Genomic DNA, 22,892 nt, shown 5'->3' with positions numbered 1-22,892 from the left:
AGGAGGAAGGAGAGAAAGAGAGGGAGATGATACAGGAATTAAGAAGCATAGTAGGAGGGATAGGAGTAGACAGGAAAATGTTGAGAACTATATGCACAACCAATGGGCATAGACTAAAGCGGGGGAAAACTGGAGGTAGGGTGTCAGTGGGTGGAGGGGAACAAAGGGAAAAGAAATTGGGACAACTGTAACATCATAATCAATAAAGCATTTTTTTTTAAAGTAGAATAAATGTAACGTTCCTACTTCGCAGGGCCGTCTGGAAGTAATACCTGCAATGAGGGAATACTGTGTCTTCATTCGTACCCTCTGTTCTTCTTGGACTTGTGGGACTTTTTCTCTCCTTAAGTCAGGAAGTTTTCTGTCACTACCTTTCAAACAGGTTTTTTATCACTTGCTCCCCTTCTTCTCCCTCTGATATCCCTATGATAAGGATATTATTATATTTCATGTTGTCCTGCAACTTTCTTAAACCCTCTTCATTCTTTTTCAATTTTTTTTTGTTTTGTTGCACTGTCTGGGAATTTTTTTCTGTGTTGTCCTCCGGCTCACTCATCCAATCCTCTGCTTCCTTTAGCCTGCTTTTTATTCCTTGTACTGTGTTCTTCAGTTCAGAAAATGTATTCTTATTTTTTCCTGGCTCTTATTGATAATTTCTATGTCCTTTTTAACGCTGGCGTAGTCTTCAGTAAGTTCCTTTTAGCTCCCCTTGAGTTCTTTGTAGTTTCCCTGGAGTTCTGTATAATTCCCCTGGAGCTCATTGTAGTTTTCTCTGAATTTGTCAAGTTCATTGAGCTTCCTTATAACCATTCTTTTTGATTTCCATGTCTGATAGTTTGCTTGCCTCTGTTCCATCTAGCACTCTTTCTGGGGATTCCTCTTTTCCTTTCGCTGAGAGTTATTTCTTTGTTTCCCCATTTTAGGTGACTCTTCTTGTTTGTTTTGTTTCTTAGATTTGTCCACTTTGATTTCCCACCTTCGTGGTGTGACTTTCTGTAATAGAAGACCTGGGGAATTCAATGGTGCAGTCTCTTTGATCTCTTGAGGTTGATGCTCTTGGGATGCCCTTCATACTGTTCGTTTATGCTGTCTGGTGGTATTTCAGTTTTGATTGTTGTTGTGTTGCTCTTTGGTGGAACTCTCCCTCTGGCTGGTTGATTGAGAGTCACTCTACCCACCACGTCTTGAATTCTTTTCTGGAGATGCGCTTTCTTCTCTTTCTGCATCCACCTCTGGTCGGAGTTCCATGGGTTTCATATATTCCTTTCTGGCTGTCTGTGAGATCTAGCTGGATTCTGGGGCTGCTATTTTCTCACTCATGGGTTTGCCACAGCTCTCCAGTGTGAGCTGCACTGAGTTGGGTCCCCTGCACTGATCCTCTGGTAACCTCTAGTGCTCTTTGTTTTTGTTTAGCAATGCTACTTTGCTGGTGAGCTGGTGTCCATGTCCATCGTCCTTGCCCAGTCTCGGGTCCTGTTTCTGTTCCTCTTCAAAAAAAGTCTCTGTGTGACTTCCAAACTGCAGCACTGATCTGCATTTTTGTTTGACAGACCCTTTGTGTCTGCACATACAGGTGCAGAGTTGCTTGCCTGAGGGTCCCTACCAAGTCCCAAGTTCCACCGCAGCTTCCCTGTGTGGGCCCCTCTCTGTGGCTCAATTCTGCATTTTTGTTTGACAGAGCCTTGGTGCACATGCCCTTGGGTACAGGGTTGCCAGCCCAGTGTTTCCCTAATTCACACAGTTTCTCACTGTCAGGGCTAACCTCTGTCTTCTTGCACCTCCGACTATTTCACCAAATCTCGCTGATTCACTCTTGTACTTCGCTTGTCAGGGAGCCTATGGTGGGAGTGCAGTTTCCAAGTAGATCCCAGCTAATGAGCCAGTCAGCAGCTGCCCCTTTCAGTGCAGCAGAGTGTGGGCCATGGTTTCTGCCCTCTCGCATGCTGCTCACACACGCCCATCCCTGTTCGCCCTTTCTGAAAGCCGCTCTGACTCACTCTCTGCTCTGTGTTTGTACACCAAGTCCTTCCATGATGGGAGCAAGCAGACAACACTGCTACTTACTCCACTGCCATCTTTCCCCCTTCTCCTTCCATTTTAAATGATAGTTTTGCTGGATAGAGTAATATTGGTTGTAGGTCCTTGCTTTTCATCACTTTGAATACTTCTTGCCAGTCCCTTCTTGCCTGCAAAGTTTCTTTTGAGAAATCCACTGATAGTCTTATCAAACCCCTTTGTAGGTAACTCTCTTCTTTTCTCTTGCTGCTTTTAAGATTCCCTCTCTATCTTCAACCTTTGGCATTTAAATTATGATGTGCCTTGGCATGATCCTCTTTAGGTCTAGCTTGTTTGGGACTCTCTGTGCTACCTGGACTTGTATGTCTATTTCCTTCACCAAATTAGGGAAGTTTTCTTTCATTATTTTTCACATAAGTTTTCAATTTCTTGCTGTTCCTCTTCTTCTGGCACCCCTATTATTTGGATGTTGGCACATTTAAAGTTGTCTGAGATGTCCCTAAGCTGCTCCTCATTTTTTTCAATTCTTGTTTCTCAATTCTTTACTGGTTGACTGTTTATTTCTTTCTTATGTTCCAAATCGTTGATTTGAATCCTGGCTTCCTTCCCTTCACCATTGGTTTTATGTGGATTTTCCTTTGTTTCACTTAGTAAAGCTTTAACTTCTTCCCTTCTGTGTTTGCCGTACTCAAGCATGTCTGTCAAGTCTGTGAGCATTGTTATCACCAGTGTTTTGAACTCTGTGTCTGTTAGGTTGGCTATCTCCTTGTCACTCAGTTCTCCCACTGGAACCTTGATCGGCTCCCTCTTTTGGGCCATATTTCTCTATCTCCTCAACTTGAAATCCTTCTGTGTTTGCTTCTGTGTCTTAGGTAGAGCTGTCACACCTGTTATGTTGTAAGAGGAGGAACCTTAGGTATTTGTTAGTGCAGGGTGACCTATTTCACCATGTGGTGGTGCTGTATGTGGGGGAGATGTCAGAGAGGGAACAGTGCTGCTTGCTCAGCACTCGCCCCTTTTCCAGGCACTTCTCCTGTTTCCCTTATTGGACTAGTGCTCCTCTAGCTGTTGACCTGGTTGTGGTTCCCAGAGTGGGTGGGTTTATGGACATTCTAGGACCATGGACTAAACAAATGGACTCTGCTGAGAGACTGGCAGTTTCTTCCTCTGCCCCAACCCCCAATGGTTTCACAGTCAGAAGCAATGAGGCTTTATTTTTCCTGGCACTGGAATTATGAGCTGTACTGTCTGGTCTGGGGCTGGGATTGTTTCCCAGGTGTCCTTCCTGACTTTTATAATGTATGACTGAGCGTTCTACAAGCTCTCCACAGCCACTGCCTTGCTGCCACTGCCACCACCACTGCCACACTCGTCCTCTTTGTCCCAACTCAGCCTCTCCTACCTGTCTGGATGAGTAAGACTTATTTATATCTTTGTCTGTTGGACTTTCATGCAATTCCATTTCCTGGTAGTTCTGTTTGTTTTTAGTTTTGAGGTAGTTGTAATCCTTCTTATCGTTGCGCAGAGAGGTGAAACGCGTCTACCTATGCCTCCATCCTGTCCACAAGTCCTGGATCTTCTTAATGGCAGTGCCAAATATTGATCTATGACTCATTAACTTGCATTTAGCTTTTCCTTTCAAACAGCAAAGCGTTGTGACCTTCCTGGGACACAGGAGAGGGATGCAGTTCTTTCATTCTTCCTCATCACCTACCAGTAAGATGGCTCTCCAGGGGCTAGAGACCCTTCAGAGGTGTTTAGTGAAAGCACCAATAAGGCCTGCAGGTAAGTTCTGAATGAGAACAATGCCTGCTCTTCTCTGTTCTTCCCCATGCTAGATCTTATTCTTACTTGAAATAGCCTTCTTAACCTACAAGAAAATGGTTCTCAACTTGATTGCATCAAAGTAATAAACTTTCAATCAATACATAATAGAATGATCACATTTTCTTTCTGTTTTCACAATTCACCTTTCTTCAGTTCAATTTCTGCCTCTCTTTTTTAATCTTATCTTCTTCAAGCTTACAATTTTCTATCATCAACCTTTTCATATTCAAATAAATTGTCTTTTTTTTTTAATTCTGTAATTAAAAAACCTTGAAAGACTTGGGTTTTCTTTGGCTCCTCACCAACTTGATCCCAATATTTATCATTGTTACACTGGGCAAGTATTTTCACTGTGGTTGTTATAGGATCTCCTGATTAACATGCCTCCATTATTTCAAAATTTGCAAACTAACTTCTCCTCATACCTTTTGGATTATTTTGTTTTTAGTTAACATCTATGTCCATAGAATGTACCATTCCACATTTACCTTACAAAATCTGAGAAACTTAAAAATCTACCAAAAATCACATTGGAATTCTCTAGGTAAGAGTATACAAGAACTTTCAAATATTTGCTGAATATAATTTATTTGAAATTAACATTTCTGCCTCAGAAAGACAGAATTATTGCATGCCCACTCAATTTGCTCATACTTAGAGGAAAATAAATTTCAAAAACATCATATAAAAGGTCAGACCTCTCAAACTGTCTTATCTGTTCATATCTTTTGCAACCTCTGAGCACTTACTTCATAACTATTTTGTGTTTTTTATTCATATTCTGTATGTCATACTTAGCAAAACTTATGTTATTATAAATTGTCTTTTGAATAAAGCACAGAGTATTATTTAGTTTTAAGGCCATATATTTATAGACTCAGGAAAATTAGATAGGATTAAAATGAAATAAGATGTGTTTAAGAGAAATTTGATAAGTACACAGACTCTTCTTATCAGGTTGGGTTTTTCATGGGAATTGTTAAGTGGAGATCGGACTGATTTTGACCAAATTCTTGGTGAAACTCTTGATCTTATACAGTGGTGCCTACTGTGACCCCCTGCAATGGATTTGCTTGTTTGCATAGTAATACTTCCTTCCCTCCACCTCCCCATGTAAGCTAGCTTAGCTCATATGCTTTGATGGCACTGATCTTCCTCCAAGGGTACAAAGTGACCCAGGCCTGACCATCAAAGAAACCTATCTCCCCCAAATATACAGATTCAGGGATTGGCATGTGACCCAGTCAATCAGAGTCTTTCCAGGGACTTCTATGGAAACAGGTTCACTTTTTAACTGTGATCATGAGTCATGGAAGCAATCAATGATTAAATCAAGATGGTCAATAATGTTGAGTGTCCTGATGATTTTGGTTGGACCCCCACATCTGCCTAAAGCAGTTTGTCCCCTTAGAATTTACAGTTTCAAGATTTAATACATTCTGCATTTTTGTTGAAACAAGTTTGTGTTGGGTTTCTGTCATTTGCCACAAAAAAACAAGTATATCACCACCTCAATGACATTCATAATAACTCAGACAGTTCATCTCCAAATGGACAAACTACTACTGATTTAGTTTCTATGATTGTTTGTAATATAAAGCTGAGAAGGCCCAGAGTGCACAACTAAAGTATAGAACCTCAGGTTAAGTTCAGCATTCAAAGACTGCCAGAATATGCTTGACCTTGGGCCATTATGCTCAATGTCCCTGCTTCTGACCCTCCAGAATTTTTTTTTTCCCCTAGCAATTTCTAAGCAGTTAGGATTTTGACAGTATTTCATTTATTGGTTTTTCTTTTCATTATACAAGTAAGCAGAGAAAATAAAATGAAAGAAAAAATATCCATATTAAGAGATAGCCAATGATAACATTTTATGTTTTTTATTCAATTTTTATTTTATTTTATTTTATTTTTTTAAAAAAAGACACATTTATTCAGTGTCATGATCAGACTATTACATTTAGCAATCAACAGCATGGCTGCAAAAAAAAGAAAAAAGGAAAAAAAAAACTACATTAAAAACCCTTTTTTGGAATGCTTTACACTTTCCACAGAACAGAAACTAAAATAACCTGTTATACAATTAGTCACAGATACAGTCCTCGAGTTTTTTGCCCATTCACATGAGTATTGTCTAAAACATGTCTTCTTTGTAGCAGCTAGGCCCTGCCACCACTGTGCTTGGCTGAGTTCACAAATCTGTTGTAACCTGTAGCTTCCCTGTCACTTCTCTGGCTCTCCTCTCCTGCTAAGCTTTGTTTCCTGGTAGTAATTAAAACCTTCTGCCACTGCCATAGCTACTGCTGCTGCTGGAACCGCCATAGCCACCTTGGTTTCGTGGTTTGGCAAAGTATTGGCCTCCACCACCATAAGGGCCACAGCTTCTGCCTCCAAAGTTTCCTCCTTTCATGGGTCCAAAATTTGAAGATTGATTGTTGTAATTGCCAAAATCATTGTAGCTTCCGCCACCTCCAAAATTACTTCCATCATTACCAAATCCATTATAGCCATCCCCATTGCCACCATATCCACCACCACCACGGCTACCACCAAAGCCACCTCGACCACTGAAGTTTCCTCCACGACCAAAGTTGTCATTACCACCAAAACCACCTCCACGACCACCTCCGAAGTTTCCAGAACCACTTCGATCTCTTTGGCTGGATGAAGTACTAGCCATCTCTTGCTTAGATAGGGCTTTTCTCACTTCACAGTTGTGACCATTTACAGTATGGTATTTCTGAATGACAATCTGTCTACAGAGTCATGGTCATCAAAGGTAACAAAAGTGAAGCCTCTCTTTTTGCCACTGCCTCAGTCAGTCATGATTTCAATCACTTCAATTTTCCCATATTGTTCAAAATAATCTCTTAGGTGATGTTCCTCAGTGTCTTCTTTAATACCATCGACAAAAATCTTTTTCACAGTTAAGTGTGCACCAGGTCTTTGAGAATCTTCTCTTGAGACAGCCCTTTTTGGTTCCACAGCTCTTCCGTCCACCTTGTGTGGCCTAGCATTCATGACTGCATCCACCTCCTCCACAGTGGCGTATGTGACAAACCCAAAGCCTCTGGAGCGCTTGATATTTGGATCTCTCATCACCACACAGTCTGTGAGCGTTCCCCATTGCTCAAAATGGCTCCTCAGACTCTCATCTGTTGTTTCAAAGCTCAAACCTCCAGTAAAGAGCTTTCGTAGCTGTTCCGGCTCTTTGGGAAACTCTGACTTAGACATGACAACTTCAGGGCAGGAGACTTGAACGATGGTTACTCAGCGGCGCCCACCGGCAGAAAGGAGTAATCTAACAAACGTATCTCCAATTTTTAAATTAAATAGGGATCATTCTGTTTTTAGTATTTTTACCTTTATTTCTCTCTCTCTCTTTTTTTTTTTTTCTCAGAAAACTTGGAAGAACAGACCACTCCCTTCCTCATTCCTCACTCTCACCACATTCACTGGTAGAATCTGGCTAGACCCTTAAGAGGTATGTAATCAAGATCCCCACACCTCCACTCCAGGATAATTCAGTGGGCTGTATCCCTTTTTAAATTAATTAAACAAGGAGTCCATTAGACTGAAGTGACCCTAATGTCTTGGTGACCTACATAAGCAAATGAAAACCTAAGCCTGTAATCTCTCAAGATGAAAAAAATAAAAACCTAAGAATCAGCCAACTACGCTTTAAGCTCTAGTCAGTCAAATAATTTCCTTGCTTTGCTTCCATAGCATTTCCATATAAATCTTTTCTCTAGCTCCTGCCAGCAGAGCACTCTTGACCATTTCCAGTTTAATACTGCCCAACTGGAATCAATTTTTTTTTCAAATAAACTCTTAAAAATTTTAATACGCCTTAACTTATCTTTTAACAGTCTATAAATATGACTCAGCAATGAACCATTTTTTTTATTCCTAGGAGAACTGTGGCACCAATTTTTGGGGAGTAAAGATGCTCCCCACATAATAATGTGAAATTCTAACTCCATTGGAAAAGCTGCAGCCTTCAAAATTATAGGGACAGTTAGGAAGAGGTTTCTATAGGAAAAAGATCCTTATGGGGTTAAACAATTTAGTAACTTAGAAGTGAGTATGTTATGGAAGTGTGTGCCTTTGTTTAACAGATATATTCTAGATTATCAGAAATATATGGGGCTTGCTTGTGGGGATTCATACTAATGGGAAATCTCAAAGGAGATGGACCCACACAGGCACTGGCCTCTTGTAAGGAACTTGGACCACAAAGACCTCCCATAGGCCATGTGGCCCTACCTCTCTGGTGTTTGTATTTTAAACTAAGTAGCTGAGACTTAGGGAGGAGATGCTGCTGAGAAAGTGACCTATTCTTTTTTTTTTTTTTTTTAAATATATTTTATTGATTATGCTGTTACAGTAGTTCCAATTTTTTCCCCTTTACTCCCCTCTACCCAGTATCTCCCTCCCCCAGCATCCCCCCCCAAGTCCATACCCATGGTTCGTAAAAAATAACTATCCCTCCCTCTCAGATATAAAGACCCTTTGTAATCTTGTAAAGGACAATGGGCGAAGGTCTCAAGCTCCTCTAGCTGCTTCAAGCTGGACATGGTCGTCGTCCTACCTACCCTTGGGTCCAGAAATCCCTAATAAGAGTGGGGGTGTGGAGGGGAGGGTGGCCGAGAAAGTGACCTATTCTAAGATACTACAACTCTTGTGGTTTCTAGAAAGATGGGTGAAGATCAGGTAAAGTTGCTGGTGTCCTGTAGAGCGATTGTCCTGAGAGTGAGGAAGCACATTTAGGAGCTGCAATATACATAAGATAGGCGTTTGTTGGGGATTTACTTCATTGGATGATTTTCGTTGGTCTATGGGGAGAGATTGCTAGGTCCCAGCCTACAACTGCTGAATCTGATTTTCCAAATACAGAGGTAAAAAAATCTAAATGGTTAACAAGCACTCCATGTGTTTTCTGTTACCACCATTTGAAAAACCCGGATTTAATAGAATTCCTGAACTACTTTTTGTTTGCTCATCCCCCTCCTGCTTGGGAGAGTAGAGAATTCAACAGATACTGACTGCATTCCTGACCAGCCAGCCAGCTAGAAGAGGATCAGGAAATTCAACGAAATGCCATTTTCTCTGAGGTACAAAAGCTTGGCAATGGACCCCCACAACCCTGAGACTTCTTTCAGGGAAGAATAATCACTTGGAGAAATGGACGATTGGTTTCACAGCCATCTGAGGCCTTGACATTATGATTTTCTGGTCTCTGCTTGAAGGTCTATGTTCAAAGGAGATTGCAACTCTCCAGCACAGTCTTCTTTTTCACCTTTGGAGAAGCCTTAATTTTCACTTTGGGTGCTAACTTCATAGAGTTCTGAAGCAGCATTTCCTAGGGTAACACCCCTCAGCTTTTCTCATATGCTTCCAGGGCTCCTAAGCCTTCCTTAGAGATTACTTTTTTCTGTGATGCTCTCCAAGAGGAGTCTTTGGGCCCAGCCTCTGGGTCTCATCTTAAGCGGTTATAAGCTAAACTAAGTCCCTTCCAAAACTCATATGTTGAAGCCCTAACCTCCAGTACTCAGAATACAAATGTATTTGGAGATAGGGTCTTTAAAAAGGTGATTAAGCTAAAATAAGTCTCTTAGGGTGTGTCCAAACTCAGTCTGATTGGTCCTTCTAAAAAGAGAAAGTTTGGACACATAGATACCAGGGATGTGTGCACAAAGAAGCGCAACTCTGTGAAGAAAAAACAGTGAGATGACACCATGTGCAAGCCAAGAAGAGAGGCCTCAGGAGAAACCAACCCTGTCAACACCTTGATCGTGGATTCCCAGCCTCCAGAACTGTGAAAAATTCATTTCTGCTGTTTAAGCACCCCAGTCTGTGGCATTTTGTTATAGCAGCCCTAGTAGATTAACACAAAAGCTAAAGTTCACAAAGTTGTCTGCACCTTTGTTACACTGCTATATTCCAGAAGGATTTATGACAGTCTTAACATTCATCAATAGCACTATTTCCCTCATTCTTGCTAACTGTACTATCAAAATCTGATTTTTTGTCTATATTTTTCTATTAGTAAAATTTTTTATGCTTATTAACAATTTGTTCTTACTCTAATATGAACTAACTGTGGCTTTTGCCCATTTTTCTATTAAGGTATTCTATTTTTCCTACTGCTTTGTAGGGGTATTTTTAAAAACAAAAATATTGAATCTGAAGTCATCTGTTGCCATTTTTTTCAGTTTTTTCTCCTGTTAACTTTCTTTATATTATGGCTTAAATTTTTATATTCTCAAATCTATTTCTTTAATTGTATTTCTATTTAGAAAATCCCTTTCTCATCCATGAATAGGAAAAATGTTTAACTAAACCTTCAATTTTTTAAATAATTTCATATTTTACTTTTAATTCTTTAACCCAACTTTTATTTATTTCAGTGTCTGGCATGGACACAGGATGTAAATTGATGTTTCTCCCAAATGTCCAAATTTTGCTATGCAAGTTAAAAAAAGAAATCTGCTCATATTCCTTCAAATTGAAATGTTTTCTTTTTCATATATTACCATTTACATGCCAAAGTTCAATTCTTGGTTACTGTTATGTTTCATTATCTTATTTTTCCTTCATCAGTATCCTTCTTAGCATCACTACACTTACTATACAATTACTATGTTAATTACACATTTTTACTATTTAGTAGGGCAAATTGCTCTTCATTACTTTTCTTTCTTCTTTCTTTTTGAACTTCTCAAGCTATAGTTAATTGCATCCAGTCTTAATCTTGTCCCCAACCTGTGAACCACCCCCTCCATTCTTTTTGTCCTATTTTGGAAAGGAAGCCTTTAGCACTGCTTCTCTAGGATACAGACATCTGCAAGCTTGATCTTTACACCCCCTTAATTCACAACAAAGCTCACACATTGGTCCATCCATCTCTTGTGTTACTTTTTTAAAAAATTATTTGTATTGATTATGCTATTACAATTGTCCCAATTTTCCCCGGTTGCCCTCCTCCACACTGCACCGCTACTCCCTCAGGCAATCCCCACACCTTAGTTCATGTCCATGGGTCATGCATAAGTTCTTTGGTGACTCCATTTCCTATACTGTACTTTACATCCCCATGGTTATTCTGTAACCACCTATTTGTACTTCTTAATCCCCTCACCTGTTCATCCATTCCTCCACACCCTTTTCCTATCTGGCAGCTATCAAAACAGTCTCTGTAGCCATGATTCTGTCTCTGCTCTTCTTGTTTACTTAGTTTGTTTTTTAGATTCAATTGTTGATAGATGTGTATTTTTTGCCATTTTATTGTTCATAATTTTGATCTTCTTATTCTTAAATAAGTCCCTTTAACATTTTGTAAAATAATTGTTGAGTGATGATAAACTACTTTAGTTTTTTCTTGTCTGGAAAGCTCTTTATCTTCTCTAAGATTCTAAACAATACTTTTTCTGGGTAGAGCAATCTTGGCTGTAGTTCTCTGCTTTTCATGACTTGGACTATTTCTTGCCAATCTCCTCTAACATGCAAAGTTTATTTTGAGAAATCAGCTGACAGCTTTAAGGGAACTCCCCTGTAGGTAACTAACTGCTTTTCTCTTACTGCTTTTAATATTCTCTCTTTGTCTTTACCTTTGGATTTTAATTACGATGTGTCTCTTTGCAGTCATATTGTTTGAGAGCTCTGTGCTACCTGGACTTGCATTTTCTTCAACAAATTAAGGAAGTTTTCTTTCATTATTTTTCTCAAATAGATTTTCAATTTCTTGCTCTTTCTCTTCTCCTTCTGACACCCCTATGGTGCAAATGTCACAAACTCAAAGTTGCCCCAGAGGCTGCTTACACTATCCTAATTTTTCTGGATTTTTTTCTTTTTGTTATTCTGATTGGTTGTTTTTGCTTCTTTATGTTCCAACTCAATGATGTGATTCTGGGCTTCATCCACTCTACTGTTGTTTCCCTGTAAGTTGTTCTTTATTTCAATTAGTATATCCTTCATTTCTGACTGGATCTTTTTTATGCTGTTGAGGTCCTCACTAAGTTCCTTGAGGATCCTTATAACCAGTGTTTTGAACTCTGCATCTGATAGATTGCTTATCTCTATCCTGTTAAGTTCTTTTTCTGGAATTTTGATCTTCTTTCCTTTGGACCATGTTTCTTTGTCTCTTCATTTTGGCTGCCTCCCAATGTTTGCTTCTATATATGAGGTAAAGCTGCTATTGACTCCCTGTCTATATAGCATGGCCTAACATAGTAGATGTCCTGTAGGATTCAGTGGCACAGCCTCCCCTATCACCCAAGCTGGGTACTCAAGGTGCACCCTTGATTTGCGCTGAATACACCCTCCTCTTGCAGTTGAGTTTTGATTGCTGTTGACAGGTCTATGGGAGGGATTTACCTAGGGCAGTCAGCTGCAAGGACTGGCTGTGGCCACTGACCACCAATCTCCACCCTCTGAGGAGAATCAGCTGTGCAGGGGCAGTGTGATGGTGGCCTGATATGATCTGTAGATATCCACAGGTTGTGTAGCCTCTGGGGTTTCCCAGGTGGTGCAGGCCCAGGTCAGCCCCCATCGGTATTCTGCCCAGGGCTACCATCTATGAGCTATAAAGCAATCTGATATGGCTGCTACTTGTGCTGGACTTGGAGATTTTTCAGGCAAAGCCAAGCTGTGAATATAGGTTAGCTGCTCCTAATGCAAGGCCTGGGATCACTTAAGAGGTATGGGAGCTTACTGAGGCCAGCTGTTGCTGGTTTGATAGGATTGAGGAACTGGTGAAGCATGAGCCAAGACCAGCCATTCATATGGAAAAGTCACAGTTAACAGCTTGGGTGGTAAGTTGGGTGGGATGGAGTCTTAGGGGATCTCCAGGGTGGGGCAAACAGTTTTAGCGAGGTTGATGGAGTCTCAGATATGACACCCACCTCCTGCCTCTGTGGCTCTGTGGGGGGACAATTCACAAAGGGGACAATGGCCTCTCTCTTCCATTCTGTCTAGGAGAAAGCCGTCCCCCAGCTTCCACCTTGATACCAGACACTTCATTTCCTCCCTCTATACCACTGGTGCCTTTCAAGCTACTGCCCCAGTGTTAGAACTCAGAGGGAGTGACTCTGAGTAAGTCTGTGTGTGGGTTCTTTAAGGGAAACTGCTTGAAATTCCAGCATCTTCCACCAACTTAATCCCTTCTGGTTTTGCACCCAGAAGTTTGGGGACTTATCTCTGGGCACTGGAACCCTGGGTTTGGGGTCCTTGTGTGGAGCTGGAACTCCTTATTCCTGAGATACTCCTCCCACAGTTTTATCCACAAATGTGGATGTGGGACCAGCCTGTTCTGCAATCCCACTCCTCCTACTGTTACAGAGTAGGTTCCCAAAATAAAAATCCCCAGAACTTGCAATTGGGGACTCGGGGAAGGGGACAGCTTTTAAGATGCCTTTGCATATCTATAGCTGGTAGCTAGTATCTTAATTATGCAAATGGCTTTGGTTCTTCCAAGGCCCCAAGAAGATGGGAGGGGTTTTGACCATGGAATGGTGAGGAAAGAGCATACAGGGCCTGCGCAATGTTCTGTGAATGGTCAGAACTGGTTACCACACCCACTGCATCACAGGCCATGGTCAGGGATTTAAAAATAAGGTGGCAGCCATTTGAGGGGAGAGTGGAGGAAAACCATGCAGTTTGGGAAGAGAGGGAATTCCATGCAGTCTGCAAGGAGGAAGTGAGAAGAGATCCATGCTGCTTTGAAAGGGCAAAGAGAGAACCATGCGTGATCCAGTGCAACATGGTACATGTTTTCCTGGACTGCTATATGGAAGCTGATGACACCGTACCCCAGATCCTGAAGGAGTGAGCTGACAGATAAGGGATGAGGGACTTCTGGGCATCGTTTTGGCTTCTAGCCTTTTGGGGAGCAAGGAAAGTGCTGGGTTCTGTGGGAGAACAGGGCTCTGAGCTGAAGTGCTCACTGCCCTCCTCAGGTTGAAATAATGTAAATAAAGGCCTGTTTTCCTCAACAAGAGTTGTTGGGTTTTATACCAAGGTACCACATGAAAGAACCCCCTTTTGCCCTGTAACACTACCAGTCTGGATGAATGTGGTTTTTTAAAATTCCATACTTGTCAGACTTCCATTCAACTCAATTTCTGCCAGTTCTGAATGATGGTGGTTTTATATTTTAGTTGTAATTTTGATGTGGTTATGTGAGAAGGTGAGTTGTGTTTACCTATGCTGCCATCTTGACTAGAAGCTGGTTCTTAATTACTTTTCAATTAAGACTTTTCTTATCTGCTCTTGGCAATGATTTTTAATAAATTTTTAAGTATTTTGTCAAGTTCTCCTAATTATCTCATTGAGATGTGGGTTTGTGATTACATTATGTCTACTAAATTAAGTGAAGAGAATCAACATCTATCAACTTTTTTCTCCAATGGGGATAATGAACTGTGTCTCACTTTATTCAGAGCTTCTTGTTGTGTACCTCTCAGAACTTTTACATTTAGTTTTAATAATCCTTACCATTTTTCTTAGGAATGTTGCTACTTATTTTATTTTTTGTCACTATTGTGAATGACACCTTTTCCCATAATGATTCCCAATATGTGTCACTGAATCAAAAGGAAACTATCAATTATTTGGCTATTACTCTGAATACTGTCACTTTGTTAAGTTCCCTTATCAATTCACCCACGTTTTCCATTGATTTTTTATTAAGGTTCTAGTTAGATTGTCATCATTCACAGTCAATTTGATTTTTTGGAATCTTCCTTCTCATTAGAAATGCTTTCTTCTCATTTATGTTAAATATTAGAGGTCATTAACAATTGCATGGCTTAAGCACACAATTTTCCTCTCAATTAGCAAAATAGAATGTCTATATTCAAGCTTTCTGCCAGAGAATGAATGTAACTCAGGGAAGACACACGGAAGTTGCTGGAGCAGTCCCACTCCTGCTAAAAAAATGAAGAAGCTAGCCAGGTTCCTCAGAGGTGGGTTGGAGAACATGTGCCACTCTAATGGAGACAGCTGCCCCTCAGCCCCTAAGATTAGATTGCTTTATTGAAGTAATGCAAGTTTGGATTGGCATATTTTACAATTTTTCAAGAAAATCTAAAATGTAATATGTTAAAGGGAATCCTGGTTTTCGAAATGTTGGCAATTAATTCAAATTCTTTTTTTTTTTGCATTTTTTTAATTTTATTTTTTATTATTGATTATGCTGTTACAGTTGTCCCAATTTCATTCCCCCCTGCTCCCCCCTCCCTCCAGCTGTCCCCCCTCTTAGTCCATTCCCATTGGTTGTGCATATAGTTCTTCTCAACATCTTCTTGTCTACTCCACTCCCTCCTACTATGCTTCTTAATTCCTGCACCATCTCCCTCCCTTTTCCCCCTTCCCCCTCCCTGCTGACCTCCCCCACTTATGTTCCCCATACCTATAATTCTTTTTCCCCTCTCATTGTCTACTTAGTTTGCCTTTGTTTCAATTCCCTAGCTTCTGCTGTTGGTTGTAGTGATACAGTTTTCATTTTAATGTTCATAGTTTTGATCCTCCTTCTTCTACACCAGTCCCTTTAACATCTCGTATAACAGTGGTTTGGCTCTAACAGACTCCTTCAGTTTTCTTTGTCCTAGAAACACTTTCTCTGCCCTTCTATCCTGAATAACAGCTTCACTGGATAGAGTAATCATGGTTGTAGGTTTTTGATTTTCATTGCTTTGAATATTTCTTGCCTGTAAAGTTTCCTTTGAGAAATCCGCTGATAGTCTAATTGAAACCCCTTTGTACATGATTCTTCTCTTCTCTCTTGCTGCTTTTAAGATTCTCTCTTTATCTTTAACTCTTGACATTTTGATTATAATGTGTCTTGGTGTGGTCCTCCCTGGGTCCAGCCTATCCAGAACTCTCTGTGCTTCCTGGACCTGTAAGTTCATTTCCTTCCCCAACTTAGGGAAGTTCTGCTTCAGTATTTTTTCACATAATTTTTCAATTTCTAGTTCTTCTTCTTCACCCTCTGGCAATCTGATAATTTGAATGTTCGATCACTTATAGATGTCCCAGAGGTTTCTGAGCCTCTCATCATATTTCTCACTTTTTGTTTCCTCTTTCTGCACTGGTTGACTGTTTGTTCCCTTCCTATGTTCTGATTTGTTAATTTGATCCGTGGCTTTACCTTCCTCACCACTTGTATGTATTTTTGTTCATTTCAGCAGGACTAGCCTTCATTACTTCCCTTTCTTGATTCAGCCCCACTGTTAGGTCTGTAAGCTGTCTTATAACTATAGCTCTGAACTGAGCCTCAGAAAGATTTGCTATTTGTTCATTGGTCAAGGCTTTTAATTGTTTTTTAGTTAGCTGTGTGATTGGTGTTTCAATCATTAATTCTGCCATTCTGACCATTTTGTTTATCTTTCCTTCTTGGGCGGGGTGCTGTCACACCTCCTACACTATATTGGGTGGAGCCCCGTGTGCTCGTCACAACCCGGCGACCTTTCTCACCACATTGTGGCACTTTGTGTGGGGGCGGGGGTCCAAGATGGATTCCTATTGTTACTCTCCGCTGAGGAACAGGGCTGGCTCCCAATGGGGTCTGCCTTCCCAGGCATTGTAATCGCGAGCCAACGGATCTGGTCTGCAGCTGGGGCCAGCTCCCAGACGCTTCTCTCCTACCCCCGAATACAGGTGTCTGCTTACTGGGCCCCACTGTTAGCTGCTGCAGCTGCCGCCTCCAGCACAGTTCGATCTTTCTCGGCCACGGGTTCACACTTCCTACCTGTCCAGACGAGCACCACTTGTTTATGACTTCATACATTGGACTTCCATGTAGATTTATTTTCAGGAACTTCTTATTATTTTTAGTTTTGCAGTGGTTGTAATCCTTTTTAGTTGTAGAGGGAGACAGAGCATGTCAGTCTATGCCTCCATCTTGTCAGGAAGTCTCTCAAATCTTTAAAACACTCTGAACCAGCAGAAGATAGAATAGTGTTTGACAGGGAAAAGGGAGAGAAATAAGGAGTTGTTGTTTCATGGTTATAAAGTTATGGTTATAGAAGATGAATAAGCTCCAGAGACTTGTTGTACAACATAGTGCCTACAGTTAACAATACAGTATTGTACACTTAACTTGTTAAGAGGTTAGATCTTATATTAAGAGCTCTTACCAGACACAAAAAGGAAAAGGGCACACAGGGAAACTTCTGAAGATGATGAGTATTTTAATTACCTTGATTGTGGTAATCATATCATGAGTATGAGCATATGTCCAAAATCATCATATTGTATACATTAAATATATAGTTATTTATATACATACATATTTTTAGAAACATAAAATCTCTTGTCGTCTTCCCTTATTCACAGTTTTGCTTTCCATGGTGTCAGTTACCCGCTGATCTACTGCGGTCTGAAATATTAAGTGGAGTATTCCAGAAGTAACCAAGTCACAAACTTTAAGTTGCAAAAACTTAATTCATTAAGTTTTAATTGTTTTAAGTAGCATAATGAGATCACATGCCATCCAACTCCATCCCACCTTGAACGTGAATCATCCTTTGTTCAGCATCTCTACACTTTATATGCTCCCTGTGCATTTGTCACTGAGTATCGGCTTGGTTATCAGATTGACTATCACGCTATCACAGTGCTTGTGTTCAGGTAACCTTTATTTTTCTTGATAATGGCCCCAAAGCACAAGAGTAATGATGCTGGCAATCAATATGCCAGAAAGAAGACTTTAAGTGAAGTACAGGAAAAAAACACAGGGTTTGGCACTATCTGCAGTTTTAGGCATCCACTGGACAGATCAAGCCACCATCTATGGGACAGAGCTTGGCCTTTGGGCTCTGAGACATCTGGAAATAGGTATCAGAAACCAAGTTACCAAGGGGACAAAACAGGAACTTTGCCACCAGGGAGCTGATGTCACAATGGTGCCAAGGATCACACTGACTAAAACCTGAATAATAAAGCTCTTAGCCTGAGAAAATCAAAGCTTTTGAGCTCTGTCTCAGATTTTGTGAGCACTGACTAGTAAAAAGAGGCCTTTACTTGAAATCTGGAACCATGGCCTTGGTCTCAGCACTGCCACCAATAAATCAGGGTTGGCAGGCCCATGGGACTTCCCAAAGCCTCCCTAGCACTCCCCACACAAGAAGAAGGTTAGATATGCTATGTGAATTTTTAAAATTCTTTATTTACAAAAATATCAGGAACCCCAAAGATATGCAAACATCAGAAGTTTCCATCTTTAAATCATGTACTTCTATAGAACTGTCTAAATTTCCAGTGTCTTTGCTGATACAATATGAGCTGAATTTTTAATTTTCAAGGGTGATCAAAAAAGGAAATCAAGAATTAAAAATAGGGGACAGCTGGACTTCCAATCTCCACCAAAGGAAATTCTAGTATCACACTTTCCTATCAAGAAAATATGGTCATAATATACTTTGGTGCTTTGACTACTTTTTGAAATGGGAAGTTAATATTTAAAATCTATAAGTAAATGCCATTTGGACATACATTTTTGATATACCTCTTTTCTGTAAATAAAAAATCACAAGTTAGAAACAGTGGACTCTTTGTAATGCTTTCAGAATGTACTACTTTAATTCTGCAATGATTGTTTTAAGTTTTTCCTCAAGGGAGCCACAAAATTCACCCACCTTTTCTTCTTTCTTATAAAACTGAAAGGTTGGAATGGAAGAGATCTCATGGTCTTTCGCCAGCTCCTCACACTCATCAACATCCACTTCCAGGAACACGACATCCTCGTGCTTCACAGACAGAGAATGGAAAACGGGCTTGATGGTCCTGCAAGGCCTACACCATGTGGCTGAGAAATCCACAGCCACCAGCCTCTCCCCAGCCTCCTTGAGTGCCAACTCAAAATCTTCTTTGTTCAGGATCACTTTCACCATGTCGACCTCCAAGAGCTCCACTGTTTCTTCTGCTGAGATGTCACCTTCTACAGGCTGAATGGTTTCTTCTGAGGTCTTCGGGGTGTCCTCCTCTTTGGGCTGGATGGTTTCTGCTGGGGATTTGGGGGTGTCGTCCCGCTTGGGTGAAATGTTTTCTTCTGAGGAGTTGGGGGTGTTGCCCTCCTTGAGCTGGATGGTTTCTTCTGGGGATTTGAGGGTGTCACTCTGCTTGGGTGAAATGTTTTTTTCTGAATAGTTGGAGGTGTCAACCTCCTTGGGTAAAATTAATTTTGCTGAGAGCTTGAGGGTGTTGCCCTGCTTTGGCTTGATGGTTTCTTCTGAGGATTTGGGGGCTTCACCCTGTTTAGGTGAAATTGTTTTTGCTGAGAACTTGGGGGTTTTGTCTTGCTTGGGCAGGATGGTTTTGGCTGAGGAAATTGGGGTATCAGCCTGTTTGGACAAGATAGTTTTATTTGAGGAATTAGGGGTGTCAGCCTGTTTGGATGGGATGGTTTTTTCTGAGGAATTGAGGATGTCACCCTGCTTGGGAGGAATGGTTTTTGTTGAGGACTTGGAGGTGTCAGCGTACTTGGGTGGGGTGTTTTTTTCTGAGGAATTAAGGGTGTCATACTGCTTAGATAGGATGGTTTTTGCTGAAGACTTAGAGGTGTCAACCTGCTTGAGCAGGGTTTTTTTTGCTGAAGATTTGGGGGTACCAACCTGCTTGGATGGAATGTTTTTGTCTGAGGAATTAAGGGTGTTAACTTCTTTAGGCAGGAATGTTTTTCCTGGGGACCTGGGCATGTCACTCTGCTTTGGTGGGATAGTTTTAATTGGGGAATTGGAGATGTCACTCTGTTTGGACTGGATGGTTTTTTCTGAGGCATTAGCAGTGCTACCCTCTTTGGGAAGAATGTCTTTTTCTGAAGAATTAAAGCTGTTGCCCTCTTTAAGCAAGATGGTTTTTCCGGAGGCACTGGGTGTGTCTCCCTGCTTGGACTGCATGGTTTTTGCTGAGGAACTGGAGGCGTCACAACCCTGCTTGGGAAGAGACGTGTCCTCGGGCTGTGGAACTTGGGACTCGTCTGCAGGTATGTGTTGTATGCTGCTGATGTCATGGGCAAAGGTCTTCTCCTGGGTGAGGGCTGGATCCAAGAACTCTGGGACAGCACCTGTGATCGTGGACTCTCTGAACAAAAAAGCAAATAAAATAAAATACAAAAGAAGAAACAAAAAAATCTCTGATCACATATTTCAAGGAAGATGTGTCATTCTTAGAGCTCACAAATGTAGTCTTGTGAATAATGTAGTATTAATTTGAATAATCATGTACAACAGAAGCTAAGCATCATGTGATTACATGCATCTTTTATGTAGGTTTTTTAAAACTAAAATTTTCTCAGCTTAATCCTATACTACTGCCTACTCCCTAAGCACATGGGTCCCCTTAAGGCAACACTCTTCCCTCCCTGTTACCATCATGATCACCTTCATGTGTTTCTGCTTGTTTATCTGGCCTCATTTTCGGTTCTTCTGGGACTCCAGCTTTATCACTTTCCATTTCAGGTTCTTTGTCTATATACACTCCTACTTCATTAGTGCCTCATAGTGAAGACAAGGCCTTACCCTTCAACTTTTTCCAACCTATTCAACCTAACATCATATGGTGAGTAACACCTTATATTCAGGTAGTACTTACAGATGGATTTCCCTCTCTGTACTCACAACAGTAATTTTTGAGAATTTCATGAAAACCTCAGTTATGGTGGCCACCCTGTGCATGAAGGTTTGCCTACTACCTGATATACATTCATAGGCATTATTTCCTATAACACAACAAACTACTGAGGTAAGTACCATTATGATCCCTCACTTTACAAGTGAGAAATATGAGCCTTAGAGAAATTGTATAACTCACTCAAGGTCACAAAGCTAGTATGTGGGGTAGGTTCCAAGCCCTCACTACACTGTGTTGTACTGTTTGCCAAATGCCCTGTCCAGAATGGGTAACTTGAAACCAACTTTCCTACAATCTCTCTTTAGGATTCTCCAGCTGCAGCTTTCCCTTTGTAACACACCCACTGTAACCATTTACTAAGTGTCTCCTAACCATATTACCCTTCTCTGCAAAGTACTGCCTGACTATTGGATGCCTTGTCTGAGCTATTTAGATGGGAGTAGATTGTGATACAGAGGAATTCCCTAACTGAGAGGAAGAAATGAAAACATTACTCTTTCCATCCCAGTAAATGGGGAACCAAGAGAACAGATATATGTATCCTGGTCTCCCTTCTGCAGGCTGAAACCTTGGTATGGATGCAGGGTAGATGTGTTCTGAGGAAAGCCGAAAGCAGAGGAGCATTTGCCTCATTCTCCAAATGGAAAGCCATGAAGGGCCCACACCTACATGAACTCCACATCAATATGGCACCATTGGCCATTGGCAGAGGGTGTGACCAGATTGCTGGGCCTAACACATGCCAGGGATCTGGAAGTCCTGCATGCTCCAGAGTGGAGTTGTGAGTGTTCAAAGGTCAGAGAACCAAGAGAATATATTTTGAATATCTTCCATGTCAAAACAGTTTCACTTAAAGCAGGAGTCAGCAAACATTTTTTATAAAGGGCTACAGAGTGACTATTTTAGACTTTCCAGACCACATGGTTTCTATTACTGTGCTTGGCTCTGGTGTTGCAGCATAAAGCAGCTGCTGTGCGTTGAATTGTGTCTCCCAAATTTCATATGCTACAGTTGTAATAACCTGTACAGATTTTTTAAAAAAGGACTTTAAATTTATTCATTATATTCAATTTTCTTTTGCTTCATTAAATATGTGTGTATGTGTATCACACATATTTAGAAATAAAATGTCAACACATTAATTTTGGGTGGTGGCCATACATACTTGGGTTCATTGTATTAATCTTTGAAATGTTCTATATTTGTAAGACTTTACAGAAAACAGGGGATAAGGCTGGGAGTTTTTGTACATGCTGATGTGGGACTGTGGTGTGCAGGTGACTCATGTTGCAGTGATATGTCAGCTCCTTGAGAACAGGCAACTCTGAAGGAATTTAACTGGAAGGTTCAGCTACAGTTCTATGTGGGTCAAGTCATGTTTGTTAACTAATAGAGCAAATTACTTAAATAGAGCAGCATTTATCACAGAGGATAACTCTTCATGTTTTTGTAATCAGATCAACATAGCATGGTGTGTGCTTGCTGCTGGAATACAAAAATGCTTATGTTCAATAAAAGCCTTCATTTCAGTAGTGATTACTTAAGTGTAAGGTTGTCTACACTTTATATTCCTATCCTATTTTTTTCTTATTGATATGTCTGCTATTTCAGTATTTTTGTTGAAGTGGTCAGAAAGCAGCTGGTTGTGCAAGTCATTGCACAGGCCTTGATTTAGTTTCTCTTAGGTTTTACTTGGTTTACTCAACCTTATCCTACTTTCTTTTAAAACATTCCCCAAATCCAAAAGATGTTGTTGTGGGCTCACATAAAATAAATAAAGCCATAGATCCATTTAAATATCTATTAGAGGATTATGGAAAATATTCCTCAAAAAATTAAACATAGAACTACCATATAACTGAGCATTCCCACTTTTGGATATTTATTTTTTAAAATGAAAACAATAATTAGAAAAGCTATATGCACCTTTATGTTCATTACAGCATTATCTATAATAGCAAAGATAAGGAAAAAACCTAATGTCAATCAATAGATGAATGAATGAAGAACATGTGATACATATAGATATGGTGAAATATTACTCAGATGTAAAAGAGAATGGGTAAAGATGTGATATATACATATATCTTGCCTCTTAAGACAATATGAATGGACCTAGAGGGTATTTTGTTAAGTGAAATAAGTCAGACGGAGAATGATAAACACTGTATGATTTCACTTGTATGTGGAATCTAAAAAATAAAACAAACAAATAAAACAGGACAGAAACAAACTCATAGATACAAAGAACAAACTGATAGTTACCAGAGGGGAGAGGGTAGGAGGCTGGACAGAAAAGGAAAAAGATTAAAAATAAAAAAGAATAGACATTTATATTGGAAAGAACGTTATTTTTAAAAATGCTAAATGGATATTTTTCTACCTCCAAATGGCTCATCATGAAGACAATTTGTCATGAT

General features: G+C 40.4%; 2 protein-coding genes, 1 long non-coding RNA gene and 1 pseudogene across 3 annotated transcripts; 1 reads left to right on the top strand and 3 right to left on the bottom strand.

The window, feature by feature from the left end:
* The first annotated feature begins 3,666 nt into the window (after positions 1 to 3,666).
* LOC150002896 (uncharacterized) lies at positions 3,667 to 22,008 on the top strand. The gene is made up of 4 exons (XR_016512644.1): positions 3,667 to 3,801; positions 7,244 to 7,327; positions 20,301 to 20,400; positions 21,033 to 22,008. It is a non-coding gene; the product is annotated as an uncharacterized LOC150002896 (long non-coding RNA).
* On the bottom strand, positions 5,918 to 7,077 carry LOC150002899 (heterogeneous nuclear ribonucleoprotein A1-like; annotated as a pseudogene).
* On the bottom strand, positions 18,417 to 18,749 carry LOC150002898 (thioredoxin domain-containing protein 2-like). The gene has a single exon (XM_090285151.1). It carries the CDS (start codon positions 18,732 to 18,734, stop codon positions 18,417 to 18,419), a length of 318 nt encoding a protein of 105 aa, XP_090141277.1. The 5' UTR covers positions 18,735 to 18,749.
* On the bottom strand, positions 18,782 to 20,216 carry LOC150002897 (uncharacterized). The gene is given in 4 exon segments (XM_090285954.1): positions 18,782 to 18,937; positions 19,005 to 19,900; positions 19,903 to 19,975; positions 20,211 to 20,216. Coding segments are annotated over 4 exon segments (1,131 nt in total).
* Positions 22,009 to 22,892: the final 884 nt, after the last annotated feature.

This window comes from Furipterus horrens, unplaced genomic scaffold, assembly GCF_987537825.1.
Source record: "Furipterus horrens unplaced genomic scaffold, mFurHor1.1.pri manual_scaffold_8, whole genome shotgun sequence".
NCBI lineage: Eukaryota > Metazoa > Chordata > Mammalia > Chiroptera > Furipteridae > Furipterus > Furipterus horrens.
Note: the sequence above shows the minus strand (reverse complement) of the source record. Positions and strands in the feature narration are given on the sequence as shown.

Excerpts from the sequence above, each read along its gene's own strand:
- LOC150002898 (XM_090285151.1), bottom strand. The coding sequence starts at position 18,734 with ATGGTGAAAGTGATCCTGAACAAAGAAGATTTTGAGTTGGCACTCAAG.